This window comes from Delphinus delphis, chromosome 7, assembly GCF_949987515.2.
Source record: "Delphinus delphis chromosome 7, mDelDel1.2, whole genome shotgun sequence".
NCBI lineage: Eukaryota > Metazoa > Chordata > Mammalia > Artiodactyla > Delphinidae > Delphinus > Delphinus delphis.
Genome location: NC_082689.1, coordinates 28293266 through 28317614, shown reverse-complemented (window position 1 = coordinate 28317614; position 24349 = coordinate 28293266). Strand labels below are relative to the sequence as shown.

Genomic DNA, 24349 nt, shown 5'->3' with positions numbered 1-24349 from the left:
TGGTGGTTTCTCAAACTTTGTATGTGTGCAAATCAACTGGAAAGTTTGTGAAATCTCTAGGCCTGATCCTAGAGATACTGACTTCAACAGGTCTAGGGAAGAGTCCAACCAAGGCTCCCCACATCAAGCTCATGATTCACCATGCACATGGTGCTCCAATCACTAGTCTGAGAGGTGCTGGGGTCCTGCCCTCAAAAAAGTGAGACACAAGTCATAGGCCCATGGGTCCAAGACAGTGGAGGTGGGTGGAGTCAAGCAGGAGGAATGCTCAAATTTACCTGGGGAATTCAGGCGGGGTTTGGGAAGAGTGGTCAAGGAAGGCTTGGAAATAAGTCTTTGACGGTATAAAGGATTTTTCACACCTACAAGTCTTCAACAAAGCACAATACAAAACTGTACCCAAACACTGGCTGTCACCCCTGATCTCAGGGCACAATGCTTTGCAGGCCTGCTCCACTTTTCATCTGAAACATGTAAAGGAGTTTCATGTTGTTTTTTATTAATATAATTTAATTAAAATATTTTCTATATTAGCATATTTCAAGGTATAAAGTCTTGTCTACAGTCATATTTTCTTCTGCTAAAATGAACTTTTAGTTTACTCCCATGCCTCAGTTTCTGGGACTGTATGTGGCCCATGTATGTTGAATGAATGAATGAATGACTAGATGAAAATATTAACGCAAGAAATAAGGTGGTATTAGGATAGTACCAGATTTCCTTATCTAGAGATGTATTTTTAAAATGGCAAGTTTTTCACTTAAGTATGTTTCTGCTTTTAGGCAGTATAATAGATTTTAGAAAACCTCTCCAGTAACTCTTACTCTTAGGACTTCATGAAAAGCTTAGTTTTTCAAGGAACTTAGTTAGAAATTAAGAGAACCTACCCCAGTCTGTCCTAAAACCACACCAAGACCAATTTCCCTCCCAATGAAAGGTCAGTAAATAGAAACTTTTAACTCAACATAGAGTCCAATAGTATATTAACACTTACTTTAGAAGTTTAGCCGGAAATGAACACATGATGAGAACAATGTTAACCATAAAGGAAGCTACAAAAAGGGACAAGAACTTTCCAGACCAAAGTATAGCAACAAAGACTAGGAGAAATGAACAGCTTTAAAAAAAAAAAAAAAAAAAAAAAAAGATAGCACAGCTATGGCCTATGAAGTTCAGGAAGGTCTATCAAAAGATCCCTATCTTCTGAAATTCAAAATGATTTTATTCTTCTGAAACATATCAAAGACCAACATGTGACTTCTGTGATGAGAATACCAGGAATAAATCAAAAAAGCAAATTTATATCCTATAAAATCAAACGGCCTACTTATATAAAGTGATCAAATCTCTCTGAATTTTAGGATGTGAAATAGTTCAAAACCCAAATTATATAACATTCTTCTTCTTCCATAGTCATGGTACTATTTCAGTGTATATTCACATTCTTCATATACATTTATTTTTATTTAAAATGAATTTCCTGGACCTAGAAACTTAGACTGCAAAAAAAGTAATTTATCCAATGACAAACATCAGAGTCAATAAAAAAAAAAATTCCCATCTCCTGTCCTCTTAGTCAAGTGATATTTCTAATGTTTTAAATTCTCTTACCCACAGGGAAAAGGTATTACTTATTAAATGAGGTTTAAATAGAGGATCACATTAATCTAATTTCCCCTAATCTTCTATAGACATTCAAAGAATCACAGAATGAGAAATAAAAAAGGGACCATACAGAGCAAAACCATCCCCTCTAAAATATCCCAGACAAATGGAAGCGTTGGAGGGAAACTCAAAGACCTTCGTGTGCTATCGTTACTTATTTAATTGGCTTCCGATTTTCAAGTTCTGTGAGGACACACAGTGGGATTATCTTGTTCACTAAACATCAAGCATAGTACTTAGAACATAGTAGAACTTCAATAAATATTTGCAGAAGGGCTGAATTAATAAATCTCTTCATCCTGCAGAGGAGAACACGTAGCTCAGACAAGTTAGGCGACTGGCCTTGAGGTTCTTCTGGTCTCATTGGCCAGGGCTCTTGCCACTCTACTCATTTTCACCCATGGCCATCAAACCCTCTTCATAAGGGAAAATCCATTCTACTCTGGGCATTTCTGTTACTTTGATCCAGTGGAATTACATAAAGTAAGCCTATTTTCTCTTCTAAATGGCAGCCTTCAAATAATGTGGAGACGACTTGTGTCCTCCCTATTCCAGGTTACATGGCATGGTTTTTAGTCCTTTCACTATCCTATCAGGTGTCAATAGATGTGGTTGGTTGTTCTTCCAGAGCAGCATCCATAACTGACATCTCCAGGTGGGGTCTGGCCACAGTGAGGATGGGTTCTCTTCTTTCTGGACCTGCTTTGTGAATCCATTTGGTGTAGGCACAACAGCACAAATGCTGGCTTCCCCATGGCTTCCCCATGGCCCACATGAGCATGAGACCAGAAGAACCTACCTTCTATATTTGCCTTTAATTTTCTGAATATAAGTATAGTCCTATCTATTAATCCCTACTAAATTTCACCTTGCTTGGTCCATTCCTCTAGCTTGTTTCAGAATCTCCATTCTCTCATTCAACATATTAGTTGTCCAACCTAGTTTTGAGATAGCTGCAAATTTGGTAAGTATGCCTATGATATCTTTATCCAGGTAATTATTGTCCTATGTGGGCAAATAATAAAAATAGCTAATCCTTATATAGCACTTACCATGTGCCAGGCCCTGTTCCAAGCCCTTTTAACCCATTTCATTCTTACTACAAACTTCTGGGGTAGATGTGATTATTTTCTCACATCTGAGATTTTTAAATGGAGGTACAGAGAGGTTAAGTAATTTACCCAGAGTCACAGAGCTAGTGAGTAGCAGATCTAGAAACGTAGCCAGTCTGATTCCAGAGTCCTCGTTCTTAATTACTAAAGTGTGCTGCTTCTCATTGTTATCATGTACCTTTACTGACAACATTCTAGGCTGAAAGGAATCCATTAGTCAATAATCCTTGGGTAGAGCTGCCAATCATTCACCATTCACAAAATGACATAACTAAAGTCTCTGATAACCCAAGTTTCTCTGTCTTGAGGGTTTTGCCAAATGCTTTTCTGAACACTAAGCATGGATCTGACTTAACTGCCTAGTAATCCCTCATTTTTCCTTTGTGCATTTTCAACCAGACTATAAAGTCCTGGGGGTCCAGGCCACATCTATGCTTGTCTTATATCTCCCATCTCACCTACTACCTAATGAGCACATAAGAGAAATTCAAGTTTTATCTTTGACAGATGGTACTAAAAGCTGAGGCGATGTTCCCCTGAGATTAATTCTGCAGGAAGTAGGAGGATAAAGTTTAAAATGCGGGAGTGAGGAGAGACACCCTTTAGCACTTGAGCTTTCAAGTTCTCTACAACAGGGATTCTCTGACATGAACTCAAACATGGATGTATGGGTCTCCAAACCAGTGGCCATGATGCTTGACCGCTTTGTCTCTCAGTCCCATCCAACCCCCCATACCCTTTTTTTGGGGTGGTTATTCTAGATGTCTTTGAAGAGCACAGCCTGCACCTCACTCCCACTTAGATATCCTGAGGTGCCCGGTAGAGCATGTGTGTGGTGTACATGAAGGGTTTAATAAATGCTTGTTGAAATAAACCCTCCACTAAAACTCCACTTAAGGATTTTACTGTCAGCAACCCCTCCGTGGTCATATTCAAGGTTGGGTAAATAAAACTTAGCCCTCCAGCACGCACAAAAAACTAACTAACTAACTAACTAGAGATTACTTCTCTGGGAGATAACAGTCAAATACACTCAAAAACAAAATAACTTAGACAATACAAAATGAGAAGGCAACAATGGACTCAACAATTCTCATTTATCCAAGCTATTTATATGTTTTGAGGGGCGTAGCTGAGTCTTCCTTAATTGTTTTTTTCTCCTCCAATTGGCTACTTGCCTATTCCTTAAGTCAAAGAAATCTTCACTGTATTACTATCCCTAATAAGTGGGAGACAAATTTGAAAATAGTAGTAAAGATACCATGGAAAGTCAATGTCTTTTTATTTCTGTCTCTCATTGCCTTAGGAGATCTGGCATTTTGGCTACTAGAGGATACCCTAATTTTTCACACGGGAATCAAAACAGATTTTTGGCTATGCTAGAATTTGCTTTTTCAGGAGCCTAAGTTATAAGTTGTATAACTTTCCTTCTTGGCACTTGAAAGCCTACAGACCTTTCTTTACCTAGACTCACATGCACAACTAGTTCCCAAATTCAATTTCTCTTTTTCTTAAGAATGGCCATTCTGCATGATTTACTCTGAGGCCAATAAGTAAGTAACTATGCCCAACTCAGAAATATTGCTTACTTTCAGACTGGCGGCTATGTAATGAATAATTAACCACTCCATACTTTCTATCAGGGATGCTTATATTACCAGGGTAAAGGTATCCTTTATGTCTAAACGATGTCATAAAACAGGCCTTTGCCAGAAAGACACCCTCATTTATCACATGAAATGCCATGTGGTATTAACAAGGTCGATACTGTTTGTTTAATATATTTTGCTTTCATAGGGGCTTGAAATGATTTGTTTTTGCAGCTGTAACAGAGTTAAATTAGGGATTTAGCTTCAGCTTAGCTAGTTGGGCATATATAACCAGGGGCTATTAATTATCTGCCTAGAGGCCTTTGGTCCTCTTCCCACAATTTACAGCAATCTTGGGGTGCTGAGTTACACCACAAGCAGCCAGGTTCTATCCTAAAATAATCAATCTTGGCTTCTCAGGAACTGAGGGGAGATTAAATAATTCAAATTTTTATTTCTTATTCCACAACACCTCCAAAACACACACACATGTAAATGTTATTAGTGCACAGCTTCTTAGTTGAAAGACTAGCTTCAGACATCCGTTCCCACAAATGAGAAACTAAAAAAACAAAAACAAGAACACTTTTCTGACCTTAAAGAACCAATAATCAGCCCTCTTACCCTTTTCTCTCTTCTCACACAGCTGCTCTGCCTTAAATGGACCAGGGGGAGAGGAGGAAATTTGCTCCAAAGATAAATTTGTCAAAAGCATGCACTACAATCCTCATTCCTCACTACCTGCTTGTGAATGTCGGCTGGGAGCAACTGCTGAAAAGCTTGGGGTGGAGGGGTGGAGGGGTGGCGGGAAGCAAGGGGAGAGAAGAAGGGGAGAAAAGGGGCGGGGCAAAGAAAAACTGGAGTGCAATGCAAGCAAAAAGGAAATCTCACACTCAGACACACACACACTCACACTCAGACACACACACACTCACACTCACTCACTCAAACACACAAAGAGAGGGAGAAAAGGCTCCCCCCACCTCAGGTCCTAACAACATACTTCTTTATCAGAGGTTCATTGTCAATCAATTAGCCGAGGCAGCAGGGGTCTGTGAGGTGGGGGGCACCCGTGGAAACAATGGGCAGTCCTGTTGTATTACTATTTAATCACTTCTGCTAAATAAATAGAGCAGCCCCAAGGTGCTGTCATGTCAAGGGAATTTATAACAAAAAAAACTTCATTTTTCATTGGTCATTCCTTTTCTCCCTTCAGGACAAGAGAGGGTTATTACTGTAGCCTTAAGTTCCATCTTTGTGTTTCTTGCCTTTGATTCCCACTCGGACCCTGCCACTTTCTGGCACTAATTTGTCAGGCTGAACAAAGAGAGGATTTGTACCTCCTGTAAGGTCTCAATTAGGAATGGCTTCTGCTGTATTATGTGCCATTCAGAGAGGACACAATGCCGGTAATTACAGGAATTTGCACTAAATGGCTGAAGAATTCACAGCAAAACTCCCCCCCCCTCCCCTTGGGCTTACCCCTCCCAAGGGCTGGGGGGAAAAAAAGGAAAGCAAAATGCTCTGAATGCCAGAGAGATGTAATTACCAACAGCAGTCCCAAGAGGTTAAACAGCAGCCGAAGGAGTAAAACCATAAAAACTGACAGTGTGAGATGGTGGAGGGGATCCCCTCAGCCCACTGTTTTCTTGCTGTCTCTCGCGTTAACATTTTCAATTTCAGTTCAGAATCAGGAACACTGCCCCACAGTGGGCTGTCCGATTTCACCTTCAGATTACAAAGCAGTAAGACACTTCAAGACCGGAGCTTTGCATCTCTTGTAGCATCTATAAAAGAAAGGGCCTGGGCCCTTTTATCACAATACTCAATTGCTAGGTTTCTTGTTTGTTGGGAAATTAGAGGAAGAAATCTGTATGTATTAGTGCCAAGAAAACCATGCATCTATCGAGGGGAAACAGGTATGTACACATGTCTAATTCCAGAGGAAAACCGGGCTACTGCCTTATAATTGAATTTATACAGCATTTTGTGAACAACCTCATGTAGAACCACTTACAGGTACATACCCCATAAATATTTTAATAAGCTGCACAGTCGTTTGTCTTAGCATTAATATTTTAACACTATAGATGCCCCATTGCCGAACATAATTTTGAATCCCAACCAGTGACTTCATTAAAGAAGGATTCCTCATTTTCTGCTACAGATGTGTTTCTGTAAAGCTGTGCTAAAGCACCAGCAAATTAATTGTTCTTAAACACCACTTTCCTCACGTGCTCCTCTGCTCAGGAACGTTCTGGGACTTCAGGGTCAAACATGAAGTTCAACCTTAGCAAACTGCCCTTTTTTCTGTAGGTCAAAAATGACTGTCTGCAATTTCACAGAGTTCCACACGGCACCACCTCTGACAGCTCTCTAATCTGACCTGTGGGCCTAACTTCCGCAGCCCAGCTCACAGTTGCCATTTGGCATTGGTGATGTGAACATCTGATTAGTGTCTGTTTTCCCCAGGGGACTGCAAGTTCCATGAAGGCAGGGACAGGGACCACGTTTGCTTTCTCGCAGCACTGACTCGTCCAGGTGCACCTGAGTTTGGGGCATGTGGTCAGAAACTCAGCGCACAATAAATGGTAGAATGAATGGAAAAACGTGATTTTCAAAGGCATGTTCTCAGGAATAAGGAGCAGCAAATATAAAGGCCCTGGAGGCATGAATGACGAAGGTAGGTTCCGGAACAGCAAGAAGACCACTGTAACTGGGTTTCCTAATACAGGGCAGCCATGGATCTGGAGAGGAAGCCATGGAACAAACCACACATAATCAAATACAACTATAAAAAGTTCAAGCACATGTTAAGAAATACACAGTCATGCACAAGCATGTATTTTTAAAACCGTAACCTCAGGCATTTGGGGATGGTCAGAGTCCATTTTCTCTGCAAGGGCTCTTTAAGTTTCAAAAAAGGATATAGAAAATTCTTCACCTACAGAAAGAATTTAGCGAAGTGAGGCCAACTGCACTATTTTGTAGATTTAAAAGCCAACATTTGTGGCTCCCCCAAATAGCATCTGAATGACATCATGATAAAGAGCTGCTCAGTGCAATCTTCCACTTTTAAAGTTTATTCATCAAAAATATTTAAAGGGGGAGGGACTAAGTGGACATAAATAGTTGTAGTCTAAAGAGGCTCACTTAAACCATGAAATACTGTGAATTAGCTTCTCCCTAAAATGATAAAGCCAAGATTCAACTAAAAACGATTTACTGGACTTTTTGACAGTTTGGGAGGTAAACACGCTATACAACCAGATTTTTCACTGAATGTGTGTTTTTATGAGGATGAAAAGTTAGGGGACACAAGTACTAAATGAATAAACAGCTGGTTTAGATTAACTGTGTTTGTGAGAAACATAAATCAATTTTTAAAGTTCCATCTGCTATAATAATCTTTGATATAATAAACAGCCTCCCAGATAATTTAGAAAACATTCAGAGGTTTGCTTACCAAGTTTTGATATTTTTCTTTTGAGACTCTGCCCCCTGCAGGAGATGAAGTATTCCTACCTGAGGTAGGAAACCGGTATTCCAGGCACGCTTACCCATAACCCACGTGTACCACAAAGCAACGGAGCGTAGCAGTTTCTGATGGAAGAGGGGGCACTGAAGTGAAATTAAAAATTTCTACTTGAGAGTCAGCCGCACTGTACAAATTAGGACTGACTTCTCCCCATGCCAAATGAGAAACCTACCTGTGCCCCATTAGAACCCCAAATCAAAGCATGAAGGTAAAAGCTGGGCAGCAAAGGAGTTTTAGACTACATTACCCCTGTCTCCTGGGTTCCCTATTACCACCCATCCCCACCCTATTCTCCAGCCAGCTATTCAGTGAGCACCTGATTCACACAGCAAAGGGCAGCATCCTAAAACACGGACCCTAAAGCAGCTGCCCCAAGTTCTATCCCAGCCCATCATGTGATCGTTTTCCTACTTTTCCCCTTAGCTTCCTTCTCCCTGTCTCTCCTACTCAACTTTCTATGCCTTTTTCCTGTTTTAATTTCTCCATCTGCTAGATGTGGTAGACCTGCTGAATGGTACCCTCTACCTGCATCTCTCCTTCCTCTAAGTGTCAGAAATGCTACTCAGGTGGTACAGAATGTGGGCAGGGCACACTCCATCAGGAAGCAAACTTAGGAGAGGAAGGTGAAGTAGGAGCCAACAAAGGGACCATCTTTTCTAACACCTGAGGCTTTTCTTGTCTCTTTTACTAGAAAGTTTCCCGGTTCATACTCTGGTCTCTACCTTGAAAATTAAGCTGAGCTGTTCTCCCTGATTCCAATAACAAAGCAGATTTGTTGCCCCTCTCAGCAGTCTAAAGCCACAGGAGTGTACCATAATTCCAGCATGTCCACAGAGTAAGCACTTATAAATTATTGTTGAATGGCGGAACTTTGAAATATAATACATGCACTAGTAAAATAAGACACTGAAATGTCAATAATTTCTAAAAACTGTGCTAAAACCAGCGTCTCCTTAGTTCAAAAGCATTTTCCAAAAGTAGCTGGCTGACTTAACACAAGGTCACTCATGCCTGCACACATACGGCCCTCACCTAGTACAGCTTCCTTATCGGCTCGGGGTTGCTGGTCTCTCCCATCCCACCCTGCAAGTGTCTGCTTCCCAGTTACTGAGGCCCTCCAGACAGAGCAGGGATGACTTACTTAATCTCCCCTTTGGGTAAATTATTTTTCAGTAGTAAAGGTGATCATCATAACTAACTTAAATTCAAAGCTTCACTGTGCCACCACTATTTGGCTTTTCAATGCAGGAACAAGCACGAAATTGAAAATTTAGTCTTGACTGGTGGTGAATTCCCTGTTCATTTCTAAACAACATACTTAAATCTGATACACTTGAATTGAAATTTTCCAAATCAGGCTTCCAATTAAAGCTACCTTCATGGTAAATTTCTTGTGACAAATTGTGGGGTTTACTGAACTAACCTGATTTCATTTACAGGAGATATATAGACTTGGTTTAGTGCGGGTTGTTTTCTTTCTGGTTTACTGTCTGGGGGAAGGTGAGAGGAATGGTGAGTAGGGGAGAGAAGCAGTAATAGGGTTTTAAGAACTAGCAGATGACTGCCTTGGCCTCCACCTTGTATCTCACCCTCCACAGCAGTTCCAGTAGCCCCAGGCTTCCCCAGGATGAGGCACCGGCCCATCGTGACTCAGAGGTCATCTGCTGAATCATCTTAGCCCTGCTCTTAGCCACCTCCAGGTTTTCTGTCAAGGCTGACTTTCTGGATCCTACCTTAACAGGGTTTGACAAGGTCATGATCAATGACAGTTACTGACTACAGACATCTTCCTCGCCTAAGGAGTGCTAGTGGTCAGCTTTGGGCTTGAATGTCTCTTAGGAGACAATCTGTGACATCCACATTCCCAGCGACCTTTATTTAAGAAGGCTGAGGAAATGTCGTCACAGCAGACTCAGGAAGCCTAAATTCTAGCCTGGTATGCTTCAGCCAAGTCATTCTGATTCAGTGGGTAGATCAGAGCTGCTTCTACTTACTTCACCAGCATGGCATGAAGACGGACAGATGGCTTGATATAGCAAACTCCTTAAAGGAGACATGCCTTTTAGACAAGAGGTAGCTAGGACTGGTCTCTTGAGGGGACTTTTAAAGTGAATTCCAATTGTGGGATTCAGGATTATTCTTTAATGAGCTTTAGGCTGAAAATATGTTTCATACCTGCACATTTGAAACTCTGAGCAGTGAGTCCTCGTTCCAAAGACAAAGTCGTCAGGATGCTGAGGAAGCTGGTGGTCACAGACTGGCGTTTGTTCTTCCTGAGTTCATGCCCACCCATCTGATCCTTGGGTTTGGTCCTCAGCGTGACCTGCAGGTTTTGTTCTGAACTCCTTGCCGCATTGGCAGCCGTTTTCAGAGCCTCCATCCACTCCTGGGCCCTCTGCCGGGTCTCAGCACGGAGGCGGAGGACATCTTGGGGGAAAATGACTTGAAAGCAAGAGTCACAGTCATCCAGGTTGTCCATCTGGACGGCCAGACACACATCCACATTGTAGCTCAGCAGGGGATCCTCGTCCAGCTTGCCAGGCTGAAAAGCCATCAGGTAGGCCGGGCTCAGGACAAACGTAAATGCCTTCCAGTTGTTTTGGATGGTCAGCCTGTACAGCGTCCCCGATTTGAGGATGTTCTGGTACTCTTTGGGGCTATCCAAGACAGGGGATGGCGCGAGCAGCTCACTGGATTTCTTCTGCAAACAACGATTCTGTGGACAGTCGGCATGATGACCGAGCCCCGGTGAGTCAGCCAGCTCCTCTGGCCGTCCCATGTAAGCAGGCGCGGCGGCGTGCACACCTTCCCAAAGCTTCTGCCCCCAGTCCAAAGCCTCCCATGGCGACTCTGCCTTTAGCTGCAGCTGAGTGTTGTCATACAGAACAGTATCCACCAGCCTGGCCTCGAGGTTGCCCAGAACAGATATGCTCTGGAAGTGTGACAGCTGATACGTCCCACAGAGGTTTTGATTCCCACTGCTGTCGAGGCTGTAGAAGTATAAGCTGTAGGGGGAGAGTTCCGCGTAACAGCTTTGCCAGTAACTGTCATGGTCCTTCCGAATCTCCAGGTAACCCTTTTTCAGAATGTTTGGGAATGCCTCCTTGTGTTCTAGAAAGAAAGGAAAAAAAAAATAAAAGGAAGCAACATATCAATCCATTAACATGAATGAACAAATGAGATGAAAAGGCAGGTGCCAGAAACCAAACGGATCAGGGGTTGACATCCTTCTGGCTTAAGAGTAAGTACTGGGGAGTGGGGTGTTGGGGTTTCATGGTCAATGTGGCATGCAGAAGTCCGTTCGGAAAACAGAAACACCGAATGACTGGGACTATGCCGTGTGGGCCCATGAAACAACTGCGCTTTGCCAGGATTTCTTGTTTTCTAGATGACATTCTACAGAGTACCAAATACGAGAGAGAGAATGTTGCTCCTGCCACCTGACCTAACTCCCTGCTAATACTCATCTTTCTTTAGGTAGGTAAAGCCAGGAAGGGCCAGTGGAAAGACCAGAGCATGAAGTGCACTGCACTTCTCATAAACTCCTGTTTCTCAGATGCCCCCATCAGTCTTCAAGGCCAGGCCATGAGCCTTCTGGCTCATAACCAGTTCTCCAGCCATGCCTCAACTACTCACTTCTTAGATCTCTGCTTGGATAGCAGTTCCTCTCACCTCTGAGCCTGCTTATGCTGTTCCCTCCGCTTGCAATGCCCCTTTCTCACCACTTCCACCAGCTATGACACACTTACTCTTCACTCAGCCATCCTCTCTTCCAGAAAGGGAGTTTGTCCCGACTCTCCCAACCCCACTCCCTCGCCTGCACAGACACATCCCTCGGTCAGTATCAGGGATCCTTACTATATTATTCCTCTCTAATGGGCTCTCATCAGTTTATATAAAACTGTTTTATATAAAACAGTTTATAATTTTTAAATTATAAAAATAATTTATAATTTTTAAATAAGTGCGTCTTCGCCACTGTCTGTAAGCTCCACTGAGGACAGGGGCAAGGCCTGTCCTGTCATCCTTATATCACAGCACATAGTGTAATGCCTGGTACACAGTAGGTACTTAGTAAGTACTTGCTGAATTAGAGTAGAAATAAAGCTTCTACTATAATGTCCAGCATATAATAGGTATAATTCCCTTCCCTTCTCTTCCCCTGTGTTTCACAAGTTCATCTGGTCATGCCATCTTTAATCAATGACTAGCTGCAACAGATACAAATTTCATACTTTAATAAAAGGGGACTGTCACTTGGGAGATGTCCTGATACTTTCAACAGGCATGAAAATGAGGGAGCTCTCCTCCCTAGTACAGCTTTTCGTTTCTGAGATGTTTCTCAATCTTTTTGCTGACACACGTCGGAGACAGTCATACACTAATTGAGTCACTCCCTGAAGAAGAGAAATCACATTCCCAAAGGGTATGATTTCTTATCTTGGCTGGAGAAAAAAAAAAAAAAAAGAGTAACACAGATCTAGATCTTCAAATAGCAAAAACCAAAAGAGAAAATGAGAGAAATGCAGCAGAGAAAAGCCAGTTTTACCTGCTTTACATCTCTGCTCCTGACATTCACCAGTATTTCTGTGGTAATTCAAAAGCCATTAATTTCTTGCAACCCACACTAATCCCTTTGCAGAGAGAGATAATGGATGCCTATTCTCCGTTTTCTTTTCTGATAATGCAGTAAGAGAGGCAGTGCTGTTAGAGACACTGATGCCACCTCTCCGCCTCTCATTTCCATCAGGTGCCGATGACAGTTCAACCTTTTCCATAATAAGACCCATAACCTCACATCCCTCCATCCCCATCCCTCCTGTGACCTAACAGCTCAGGCATGTATCCCCGAATAAAATAAAAACCATCTCTCTTGCTTTTAGCTAGGAATTTTCCTCTCCTTTTCTTTCCTCCCTGAGAGCTTTTTACAACAGCTTCCACGAATTAGAAATTCTAACTATAATTGGACCCAAGCCAGAAGCAAACCTCACTCCTTTCTGACTGTATAAGCTAGGGTGTCAGATGCCAGCTTGGGTGGACTGAATAGAAGTCTAACAGGGAGTCTCAAAAGTTCCCCCACCTTCTTGCTGCAAAATAAGGTAAAGAATGCACTGTGTTTCAATATCTTCTCCCCACCTCGGCTCAGCCCTCTCTAAATAGGTATGTTAAATTGAGATAGAAAAGAGGGGTGTTAATCATAGGAAATGGCCCATCCTTATAGGCTGCAGTTTGTAGTGTAATTTCTTGGAAAAGAAGAGAACAGATGTGATCAGGAAACTATTCTCAGCATGTATTCCTTTCTGGAGGGCCTGTTTATTTCAAACCTTATTAATATGTTGTGTGTGAAGTATTAATTATCTGACTGTAGAGGGCTGGAGAACTACCATTTCTCTTTAATCTCTAGCTGCTACTTTCTACTGAATCTGAAGTTTATTTTGAATATTTTTGCTATTGACAAATCAGAAGTTATATACTTAAATCTAAGCTTTCGTTAATTTACTATAGTTCAACTTTTGTTTCCCCGGACCATATCATTTCATCACATACATTCTTCTAAAGTGTTCCATTTCACGAATGAACAATATGACCTCTGTCTTAATTAATATCATAAATGGTTCAGGTAGAACAGCTGACAAAGATTATTGCCATTTCCCCAATGAAAATAGAGAAAGGTGATCAAAATGAATCACTGTGTCTGTAAATTTCATACTGAAACCATAAGAGAGTAATTCCCTTGTGAAAAACAGCAAGAAGCAAAAACAAAAACATAAACAAAAAGAACTTGAGAACTCTTTGCTTCCCCACTGCTTTCCACTGTGGCTAGTTACAAAGACCTGGGTCAGTTCCTCCTCAACAAAGACCCCTTTTCCTTCTCCCCCTGGTCCCACAGTACCCAGCGCAGTGGCTTAAGGACAAAAATTGCTACTGATTGACGAGGAAGAGGGGATTTTTCCCCCTCATGAACCTCATTCATTTCTGTACTGCCAACCCACTGAAGAGTTCCTCTTTTGCCATTATTTCCTCTTTCTGTTCTCAAAAAAGTTCCCATTCTCAGGCCACCATCTTAATCAAGATCTTAAATGGGCTCCCATTTCAAGCCCTCCCCCCCGCACCCCACCATGTCACACTCAGTTACCGGGGTAACCTTTCTGGATCACTCATAACCTTTCCCATGCCCTCCCCATCAGCCCAAAACCCTGCACAAGTTTCCTGGTGCTACACAATAAAGTCCAAACTCCTTAGACCGGCCTTAACACATTTTCTCATGGAAAATTTCAAACACAGTTAAAGGCATGGAGAAGAGTAAAATGGACACCTGTGGGCTCACCCCTTAGCTTAAAAGTCATCAGGTTTCTGCTATTCTTGTTTCCTCTTTCCCACTCCTCTCCAACTCTTGCTTTTTATTGTTTTTTGTTTGTTTGTTTGTTTTTGCTGGAATACTTGAAAGCAAATTGCAGACATTTTATCATTTCTACTGTAAATATTTCAGGCTGTATTTCTAACAGATAAGAATATATATATATATATATATATACACACACACACACACACCAGTTTCACACCCAAAACATGAATAATTCCTTATCCAATACCCAGTCTGTATCTCATTTCCCCAGATTCTCTCAAAAAATTTCTTTATACAGATGCTTTGCTCGATTTAGGTCCACACCTTGATTTGGCTGGTAGGCCTTTTAAGCCTCTTTAAATCTATAACAGTTCCCTCTTTCTCCCTTTTTTTTCTCATGCCATGTATTTATTGAAGAAATTCATTCCTTTGTCCTGTAGAATTTCTCACATTCTGGATTTGGCTGAGTGTATCCTCACGGTATCAGTCAAATGCTCCTGTTTCCCAGGTTTTCCATCAACTGCTATTTACTTATTTTATTATTATTTTTTAAAATATTTACCTATTTATTTGGTTGACCAAGTCTTAGTAGCGGCAGGCAGGCTCCTTAGTTGCAGCTCGCCAGCTTGTCAGCTGCGGCATGTATGTGGGATCTAGTCCTCTGACCAGGGGTAAAACCCAGGCCCCCTGCATTGGGAGCAGAGTCAACCACTGTGCCACCAGGGAAGTCCCTCATCCGCTATTTAGATCTCAAGATCCAGTTAGGTTTTTTGGGGTTTTTTTTTCGTGCAAGAATATGTTACAGGTGGTTGTCCTACTTGCAGGGATATGGAGATTGATCAGGAGGTTCAGATGATGTTAGCCTGACCCCTCCGTTTTGAGTTTCCCCAGGGACCTTTCACACTGCAGCCACTCTCTTCCATTCCCCACACTCCAGCCAGGGCAATTGCTGTGGCTTCCATTACTGGCCCCTCCCGACCTTCAGGCATTTTCTCTCACTGTTCTCCCTGCATCTCTGCTTGTCCATGTTTTCATCATACGTGAGAGCTAGTATAAAATCTCACCTTTTCCTGAAGCCTTTCTTTGTCCCCTCTAGTTGAACACAGCTGTCCTCCTCTGAAGCCCCATGGCTCTATGGCTACACCACCCTGATGACTCATATTTCAGATACTATTTCACACTCATCAAATATGTACTAAGTTATATAATAAAAGTATTCCAAGAAAATCAATAAGAAATTATTTTAAAAAGTTTCTGCCTCCACATCCCGGCACCCACAATCCTTCTGCCCAGACTGTAGAGCGTTTGATAGGAAGCCTTTAGACAGTATACATATGTAATAATAATATTATAAATAATAATTGGGTATGTTCACATATATTAGCATATGTAATTAAAATGTGCTTCTAGGGCTTCCCTGGTGGCGCAGTGGTTGAGAGTCCGCCTGCCGATGCAGGGGACACGGGTTCGTGCCCCGGTCCGGGAAGATCCCACATGCCGCGGAGCGGCTGGGCCCATGAGCCATGGCCGCTAAGCCTGCGCGTGCGGAGCCTGTGCTCTGCAACGGGAGAGGCCACAACAGTGAGAGGCCCGCGTACCGCAAAAAAAAAAAAAAAAAAAAAAAAAAAAAAAAAAAGTGCTTCTATTTGGGTTACTTTATGCAATTCTGTTTTTTTAAAAACCAGCATGTCCCAGATCACAATAAATGAAACATTTAGGTAAACGTTTAATTTACCAAGAAAGTCTGAACTGCCTGAGTCAACACCATGAATGATGTCATAAGAATAGGACTTCAAAGATCAGACAATAGTTCAAAATGAAAGATAAAGAGCAACGTTTTAACATTTTCAAAGAACTCAAAAGCCTATGTGGTGTCAGTATTCCAAATCAAAATTATCTAGGCAAATTTAAAGGAAACATTTAAGTTCTTACAACAAGATGAATAAATGTGAAAGGAAGCTGAAGTAGAGAGTGAATGGAGTACCATGATGCTACAGAATCACATTCTGTCCTAGACAAGCCCAAAAGGACTGCCCCTCAAAGTTCAACAGATTTATTACATTTCCTTTGCCCTTCATCATCTTTCTTTTCAGTTTCTCTACAGGTTATCTAGGCTATTGTTAGCTAAAAAGATAGATGATTTTAAGATCTGAAAGCCTAGGAAACAGGATTTACAACTACACATGGGCTCAAAACTAAGGGAGCAAAGCAATTTGACACACATTTACTGAGCACCAACTATGTGCAAAGTAGAACGCTAAGCTTTACTGGAGACCCAAAGATGACAGAGGTCCTCAAGATGCTTACAATTCAGTTTTGGCAAATGACTCTAATAGGAGGCTTCCAGGTCAGTGATAAAGGAGGAACCATAGCGCCACTTCAGAACAAAGACACTTCTATGATTTGGCTCTTCTTCATGCATGGCCAGTGCCAATGACCTGTACTCAACCGCTACTGTCTCTTGACTTCCAGATCCCATCCCCAGCCTCCCAGACTACAGTGCCACTTGGTTCAACCTCACCTCACAGCTCTGACCCAGGTGCTGCCAGCACTACATGACAGCCTAGAACATGGGAGAATGTGACTAGACTCCCGCAGATACAGACAACCTGAGAACCGTCTGTCTACTCACTGGCCAGCCCCACTTCCTCCTCCAAGACTGCATGCTTCTCTGGGGTTAGTTACAACCTCTAGGCTTCAGGACTCAGCCCTAGTCCTCAACTCCAATTTCTGGACTTCCCCTCTTACTGAATGGCCTGCTCTTAGCTCCACGCACCCTCAGAGTAATAGCCCCTTCTGGCACTGTCTGACGCAGAGACAGGAGGCAACTTTCACTGACTGCTACTGACTGCCTGGAACCCTGTACTGAGAAAGATGCTGAGGCCACATCCAGACTCAGTGGGGAAAAAGCACCATGATGTCACTGAGGTGGGAAAAGATACATGTTATGAATTTGCCATCTGGTTTTAGGATCTTTACAAACATAGGTCCTCCCCCTCCTTGATTCCAGAGACCTAATTCTCTCTTCCACAACAGTAACATCCTAGACCTCTTAGACCTCTTCATCACAAAGTATTTTCCAACTTCCAATGCAGTATTCCTTCATTCTTCTCACTCCTCCACCTCCCCTACCTTCCATTCCATCCTTATAAGGACCTTTAAACATGAAGCCCTTCTACCTCACCCCTTAAAGTCTCTTCCTTGTTTCACTGGACTCCCTCCTCTAGACTCTGTAGTCAATAGTTAAAACTTGTTTGCTCAGACTTCCCAGATTTAAGCACCAACTCTGGATCGTTACCATCGTCTATTTAAGACCAGCATGCTCGAGGAAGACTCAGAAGTATTAACACAGGTATGTTAGTTCACTTCAACTGCTATAACAAAATACCATAATCTGGGTACCTTGTAAACAACAGAAATTTATTTCTCACAGCTCTGGAGGCTGGAAGTCTGAGACCAAAGTACCAGCTTTGGTACTGGTGAGATAAAGCTTCCTGGTTGATAAAAGGCCATCTTTTTGCTATAACTTCGCATGGCGGAAGGGGCTAGGGAGCTCTGTAGGGTCTCTTTTATAAAAGAGACTAATCCCATTCATGAGGGCCCCACCCTCATGACCTGAGCACCCCCAAAGCCTCCTCTTAATTCCATCACTTCAGGGGTCAGAAGTTTAACATATGAATTTTGCGGAGGGGACACAAATATTCAGGCCGGAGCACCGGTCAAACATAGATTCATGTTGCTCAACTTCGTTTATAGCTTTAATCCTGACAATTCATTCTTTTGTTCATCTCATGGATCCCACACACAATCCAAGAACAATTTTCCCACGTCTTCTTTAGTCTTTTCAAACTGCAAATGCCACCATCTCTTTGTGTACCATAGGGAGCTCCTTTACATATACCATACTCGGCTTCACTTCAACATTACACTAACCGATATCCTATACAAGTAAGACAGAGCACAGTGGTTAAGACCACGTGTGCTAGAGCCAACTGGCTTAAGTTTAAATCATAATTCTGACCTTACTGGCTGGGTAACCCTGGACCAATTACTTAACCCAAGTCTCAGTCTTATCATCTTTAAAACGGGCTATATTAGCACCTACCTCATTGTACTATTGTGAGGAAGAAATGAGTAACTCTCAGAACGATGCCTGGCGCATCTTAAGTATTCAATAGATGTTTCCTATTTTAGCTTCTGGTCTCAAAAGAAGCAGCTTCTTGCCTCCTTGTTAAAGCTAACCCTTCCACCTTCACTCTGTGCCTAATTCTTTCCCTCTTCTTCAGAATCGCTTCCTCTATAACATCTGAAAATTACCTCTCTATGGATCTCTTTTCCTCTTGTCTCCTAATATCCTAAGGTTTGTTTTGTCTATTCAAAATTATTCACTTGAACCTACGTCTTCTAAGGCTCAATCCGTCTCCTTCCTTCAGATTCCAGATTCTTCTAATGCCTCTACTTTCTGTCCCGCACAATCTGGCCTCTGATTGTTGCTGACCTCCCCTCACATCATCTCACATTTCTTCTCTCACTCCAGCCAAAAGCCTCTCATGGGTTTTGAACAAGCCGAGCACTTTCTGGCCTCAAGGACTCTGAAGCTGCTGTATCCTAGGTTTGGGACATCTGCCCCCAGCTCCACTGATGTATTCAACTCCCTCAGCTTTTCACCTCAAAGGTGCCATCCTCAGTGAGGCCTTCATCCCTCAGCACTCAGTTAAAGGGCCCCCCTCAGTCCCTCTCTATCTTACAACATTGTTTTATTTCGTTCAAAGAACTGCTCCTTGAAGACAGAGACCTGAATGTCTCTCTCCCTTCGTATTCCCAGTGGCTGGCTCTATAAGTATTTGTCGAATGTATGCACCAAGGACTAAGCTAGAATCGTGGAAACACCAGGTGAATCAGACAGACCCTGTCAACAGTTTACAGCCCAGTGACAGCCCTCCTTTCTCTCTTCACAAGTCCCACTTTCTCTTTTACCACAGTCGCCCTCATTTGAGTCCCCGTCACCTCACATCATGATGACCGCAGAGCCTTCTCATTTCCATCCCTTCAATTCTTTCCATCTACCAATCCACCCCACGTACTGTTAGGGCCTGAGGGGACCCAATAAATAGCATCACTTTTTTTCACCCAAGTTCTAAACCAACTGAGATTGACAGAGGGTAGTCAGACGCATAGAAATCAAAACATGAGCCAGCTGGAGGACACAGCTTAGGTGTGTAGCACCCCAGAATTCCACAGACTCACCATTGAGTCACCCGCAGCACTGGATCAGCACAGGCTCCCCTCCCAGGGACCACCCATGAAAGGCTGGTGGGTGGTGGAGCAGGCCTAGAGGAGCGGACCAGAATCAGTGCTTCCTGTAGAGGCTGAGTTACACATGCCTGGTTCCTCTCCTAAAGTTGCCCATAAGTTACTCCTCCCCAGGGGTGGAGTGTGCAAAGGGAGGGAGAGAGGCCAAGGGGGCCATTCTAACTGATGAATCTTTACATGGACACAAAAGCTATAGGGAAGGAGATTCCCTGCAACCCACCCCCCACTACCTTTGGCCACTGCCAGTTTCCAGACTTTCTGTAAATTATCCTTTTAATCTTGACTCTCAAGAAATTTTCAAGTGCTTCTTGCCAAACATATCATGTTAATTCTCTCTGTCTGGCTTTGAAGGTCCTCCATAATCTCAGCCCACTGCTCTACAAAATGTAGTCCTGTTCTGGCTTAGCCTCTGACCACCCCACACAAAGCCTGTGTTCATCTCCACCTCGGCTGTGTGCTCAACCCTCAGTGCTCAGCTGGAACATCCTTTCCTCAGTGAAGACTTCTCTGACATTCTAGACCACAATCAAGTCTCTTTTCTTTACATTTCTGGTTAATAAAACAGTTTTCCAAGTCTATTTGCTTCATGTTATTATTCAACTGTGTTTAAGCCAGAGACTAGGGGGAAATTAACCAAATTTAGGTCCTTGTTCTCATTAGAGGGCATGAGGGGAGTGAAATTAACAGTATGCACATCAATCATGACACTGCCACAAATGTCCATAGCAAAGAACATGAAGCGAATGATGCTACAGGAACCAAAGAGGGGCTGTGTTTTGTACATTTTCAATATGGTATATAAGCCCTCACACAGTGCTGGCCACAGTAGTGCTCACAGATACTTGTTAACTTATTCTGGTAGAAATGAACTAGGCTCAAGTGATATCTCTTCTGTGAGTTACTTTGGAGATCTTTCTTTATGGGTAAAAGAGAATATCCCATGTGTTTTCCCTTCATTAACCTAGGGGAAAAGACATATCTGTGCAGGCTCTGGAAGAAAGAGATCCATAACATATCTAGCTATGTATTAGCTAGACACACCAGCTGGGGATCTTTTCCATTTAAGTTCTTTGTGCTATGAGCAACAGTGATAGTGCATAAGTCAACACAGACCTGGTCAATTTCACTTCTCAAGTGTGAACCTGACCAGGAGATCACAGACCCAACCTCTTAAGTTCAGAGGTTTTCTGCCTTCTGTGACAAGGGTAATTTCTAGTGCTTATAGAACTTGTTGACCCAGAAAACATTTCCAAACATCAACTTTCAAATGATGCTCACTCTTGGCCATCGTGAGCTTCTCATTCTGTTTCGTTAATCTATACGAATTAAGTATAAGAGAATCTCTCATACTTAGGCCACCAGATTTTAAGATAAGTGGCATTCCATTGCTATATCTTTGGGTAACACAGAATCGTAGAAACTTAGAGCCAGAAGGGACCAGAAATCTCTTCAGCCCAGCCCTATCTGAAGTAGAACCTGTCAGGGGCCTCTAGCCTATCAACTGTCTCCCCCTTATTTACCAACGGAACCCTAATTTTGTTCAGTTGTGGAGATGGCCTCTCCCCTGCCCCACAAAAAGAATCATGATTTGTTTAACCCAATCAGTAACCACATTTTCCTTTGCCGGAGATTGCTTTAGGGGAAGGCACGCAACCCAGTTCTGGCTGCAGACGAGGTGCTTTTCGGGTCCTCTGGGAAGAGACCCAGAGGAAGTGCCCTGCTTTCCCTTCCTGACTTTGGCGGCCGACATATATCCTTGGGACTGCTGTAGCCATCTTGCATAACTGAGGGAGAGAAGAGACACTACCAATATACTGAGGATAGCAGAGGAAAAAGATGAAAAGTGCCTGGATCTTGATGACCCTGGGGCCACCAGAGGTAGGTGTCCTTAAGTGTTCACTGCATACAGTGTTTGATATTCACTAAGTGTCCAATAGCTATCTGTTAGATACATGAAAAAATAAGATGATAAATGGCCTCACTGTTTATGTCACTTTCAGCTGAGTTTCTATTACTTGCTTCTAAACACATTCTAACTGATTTAACAGATTTGGAAAGAGGTTCCAGGAAACAAAGTGACTTGGCCAAGGTTATACCACAGAGTGTGCAAGTTGAGAGTGGAACTCCAACCTCCAGACTTTCAATCTAGATGACACTGTGCTTTACCTGTGGTGGAGGGGATGAGGCCTAAGCTTCCTCAGACCTGAGAGGCAGCATTAGAGCGTGGTTAGGTGTGGCCTCCAGAATGGGCTTGGCTTGGGGTCCTAGCTCCACCACATACTAGCCAGGTGGCCTTGGGTGAGGTTACCTTCTCTAAGGCTTGGCTTCCTCCTTTGTAAAATCAGCAAAATATTAATCTCTTAGTCTGACATATGAAACTATTATTAATATTAAATAAGATAATGGATGAATATTCCTTAGCACAGGTCTGGGCATAAAGTTAACTCTCATTAAGTGATAGCTCTTATTGACAGTATTAATACTACTAAGATTCATTCAACTTGACTCAAGCTTTAGGTAAGGAAAAATGAAAGAAAGGCCATTTTCATTCTGGAAACAAACAAATAAAACAGTGCTGTCCTGATTTTCCAAGCACCAATACATAGAGTCCAACCAAACACCTTGCATATGCTCATACCTGATAATGATAGAAAGTTGTCTACAATACGATTCATTTTATCAAAGAACTGCCAACCTAGTGTGGGAGATGAATGTACAAGCAATTACCTATAATGTGCGGCAGAATAAAATGTGCTATGGAAACATAAAATAAGAGAAAAAAAATAATTTTAATTTAAAAGAAACACAAGAAACAGAGAACAAACCAGTGGTTATCAGAGGGGAAAGGGGTCAGAGGAGGAGCAAGATAGGTGAATTAGAAGGATTAGGAGGTACGGACTACCACGTATAAAATAAATAAGTTACAAGAATGTGATGCATGGTACAGGAGATACAGCCAATGTTTTATGATAACTTTATGCAGAGTATAATCTATAAAAATAGAAAATAGGTATGTTGTGTACCTCAAGTTAATACAATATTGTAAGTTACTTATACTTCAATTTTTTTTTTTAATGGGAAAATATGGAAAGGTCTTAGGGATGATGTGGCATTTGAACTGGTCCTTGAAAGATAATGGAGGATTCTGAAAAGTGAAGAAGACAGAGAAGGTATTGTGGGTGAAGAGACACCACGAGCAAAGTCCCAGGAGCTTGAACGCACACGGCACGTTCAAAACTAGCACACAGATGGGGTGAAGAAAGGTGCAGGTGATAAGCTTGGAAAGATGGGAAAGATGCTTTAAAAAATTTACACTTGATTTTGTAAACAATGGGGAACATGATTCATTTTTGAGAACAGAGTAGCACGAAAAGATCTGTGTTTTAAGAAAGTAACTCTAGCAGTTTGTGAAATTAGTAACTATAGTTCTCCTTAGCCAAGAAAGATAAAATACATTAACAGAACAACCGCATAAAAATGCCAGACATTTCATTTTCAGAGTTCCCATATACATTTGTTAGGAATCAGGATGCGGGCTGGCAATGAGGCATGTTGGGTTTCCGAAAAATATAACCAATGGAAACTATACAACCATATAAAATCAACTTTCTGTGACCTATTTTAGCAACTTCTTTGCACTGACTAATCTTGCTGAAGAGTGAATCATAAATTCAGCAGAGCCCATGTCCTGGTGACCTCACTTGTTCTAAGCCCGTAGGAATATTCCCACCTCTACTGGCTCCAAGTCTTTTGAGAAACATCATAATTGAAAAAGCAGTCATTTTAGTATAAGTCCCAAATTTGGCTTTCTTTTTCTTTTTTTTTTTTTTTTCTCTAGTGAAAGATGGGGAAAAAGGGAATCAAAACAGAGTAACATAGAACTCCAGATAAAGAAACCATACTGCCATGGTTTTTCTAGCCCTACAGAAAAACTCTGCTTGAGACCTTCTCCTAAAGTACTCAGCACAAGAAAAACAGGCAGAGGGATGGTACCAGGTCACCAGAGAGTGAAACCGACTGAAACAAAAGCCCAGCTGACCACTGCCCTTGCCAAGCAGATGAAAATGTGAACACAGGGAGGGAAAAGTCAGTCAGATTCGGGCAGTCTGCTGAGTTTCAGAGCTCCATAGCTAATGCCAAGGAGTTCTTCTAAAACTTTTTTATTTGAAAAATTGCAACAGCAGTTCATCCAGAAGTAGAGTCACAAGGCACGTGGAAATGCTTCTGTGTTACCTAATTTCAACCATACATATATTCCCATCATGACCTTCCATTACCTCTCTGACTATAGTAATTGGCTCCCACACAACCGTAAGTCAAGGTCAGTTCAACAACATCCTAGAATAATATCATTTTAGAGTTAGGAAAGATTATAGAGATAATTTAACCTGCTTCACGAGTTTACAAACCAAAGGCAGTAGACAAGTGATTCTTCCAAACCTACATGGTGAGTTAGGGGTAGAGCTACGATACAATGTTTGCAAGTCCTTGCTGACTGTTCTCTCCATATAGCCTCACCTTCCTCTACCGTGTGTATATACTTAGAGGGATGAAAGAGAGAGAGAGAGAGAGAGTGTGTGTATATAGCTATTTTTCATATTGATAACATATCTAGTGTCCACATGTTCTTATGGCATTCTATGTTCTTACCTTAATATATGTTTATATTTGGATTGTAATTCTATGGTGTTAGGACCCCGTCTTTTTTATCCCATGGGAAATTCCCTGCTGCCTCTGGCTGTATCATTACTTAGTGAACAAGAACAGGGTAACAGCGGTGCAAAGG

The 24349-nt window shown here is 42.2% G+C and overlaps 1 protein-coding gene across 3 annotated transcripts in view; it reads right to left on the bottom strand.

The window, feature by feature from the left end:
- PLEKHM3 (pleckstrin homology domain containing M3) overlaps positions 1 to 24349 on the bottom strand; it is a 183259-nt gene that overhangs the window by 128510 nt on the left and 30400 nt on the right. For all 3 annotated transcript variants that reach the window (XM_060016203.1, XM_060016202.1, XM_060016204.1), the window contains exon 3: positions 10080 to 11015. In XM_060016203.1, coding sequence (XP_059872186.1) covers positions 10080 to 11015 — 936 coding nt within the window. The remainder of the gene's footprint in view (positions 1 to 10079; positions 11016 to 24349) is intronic.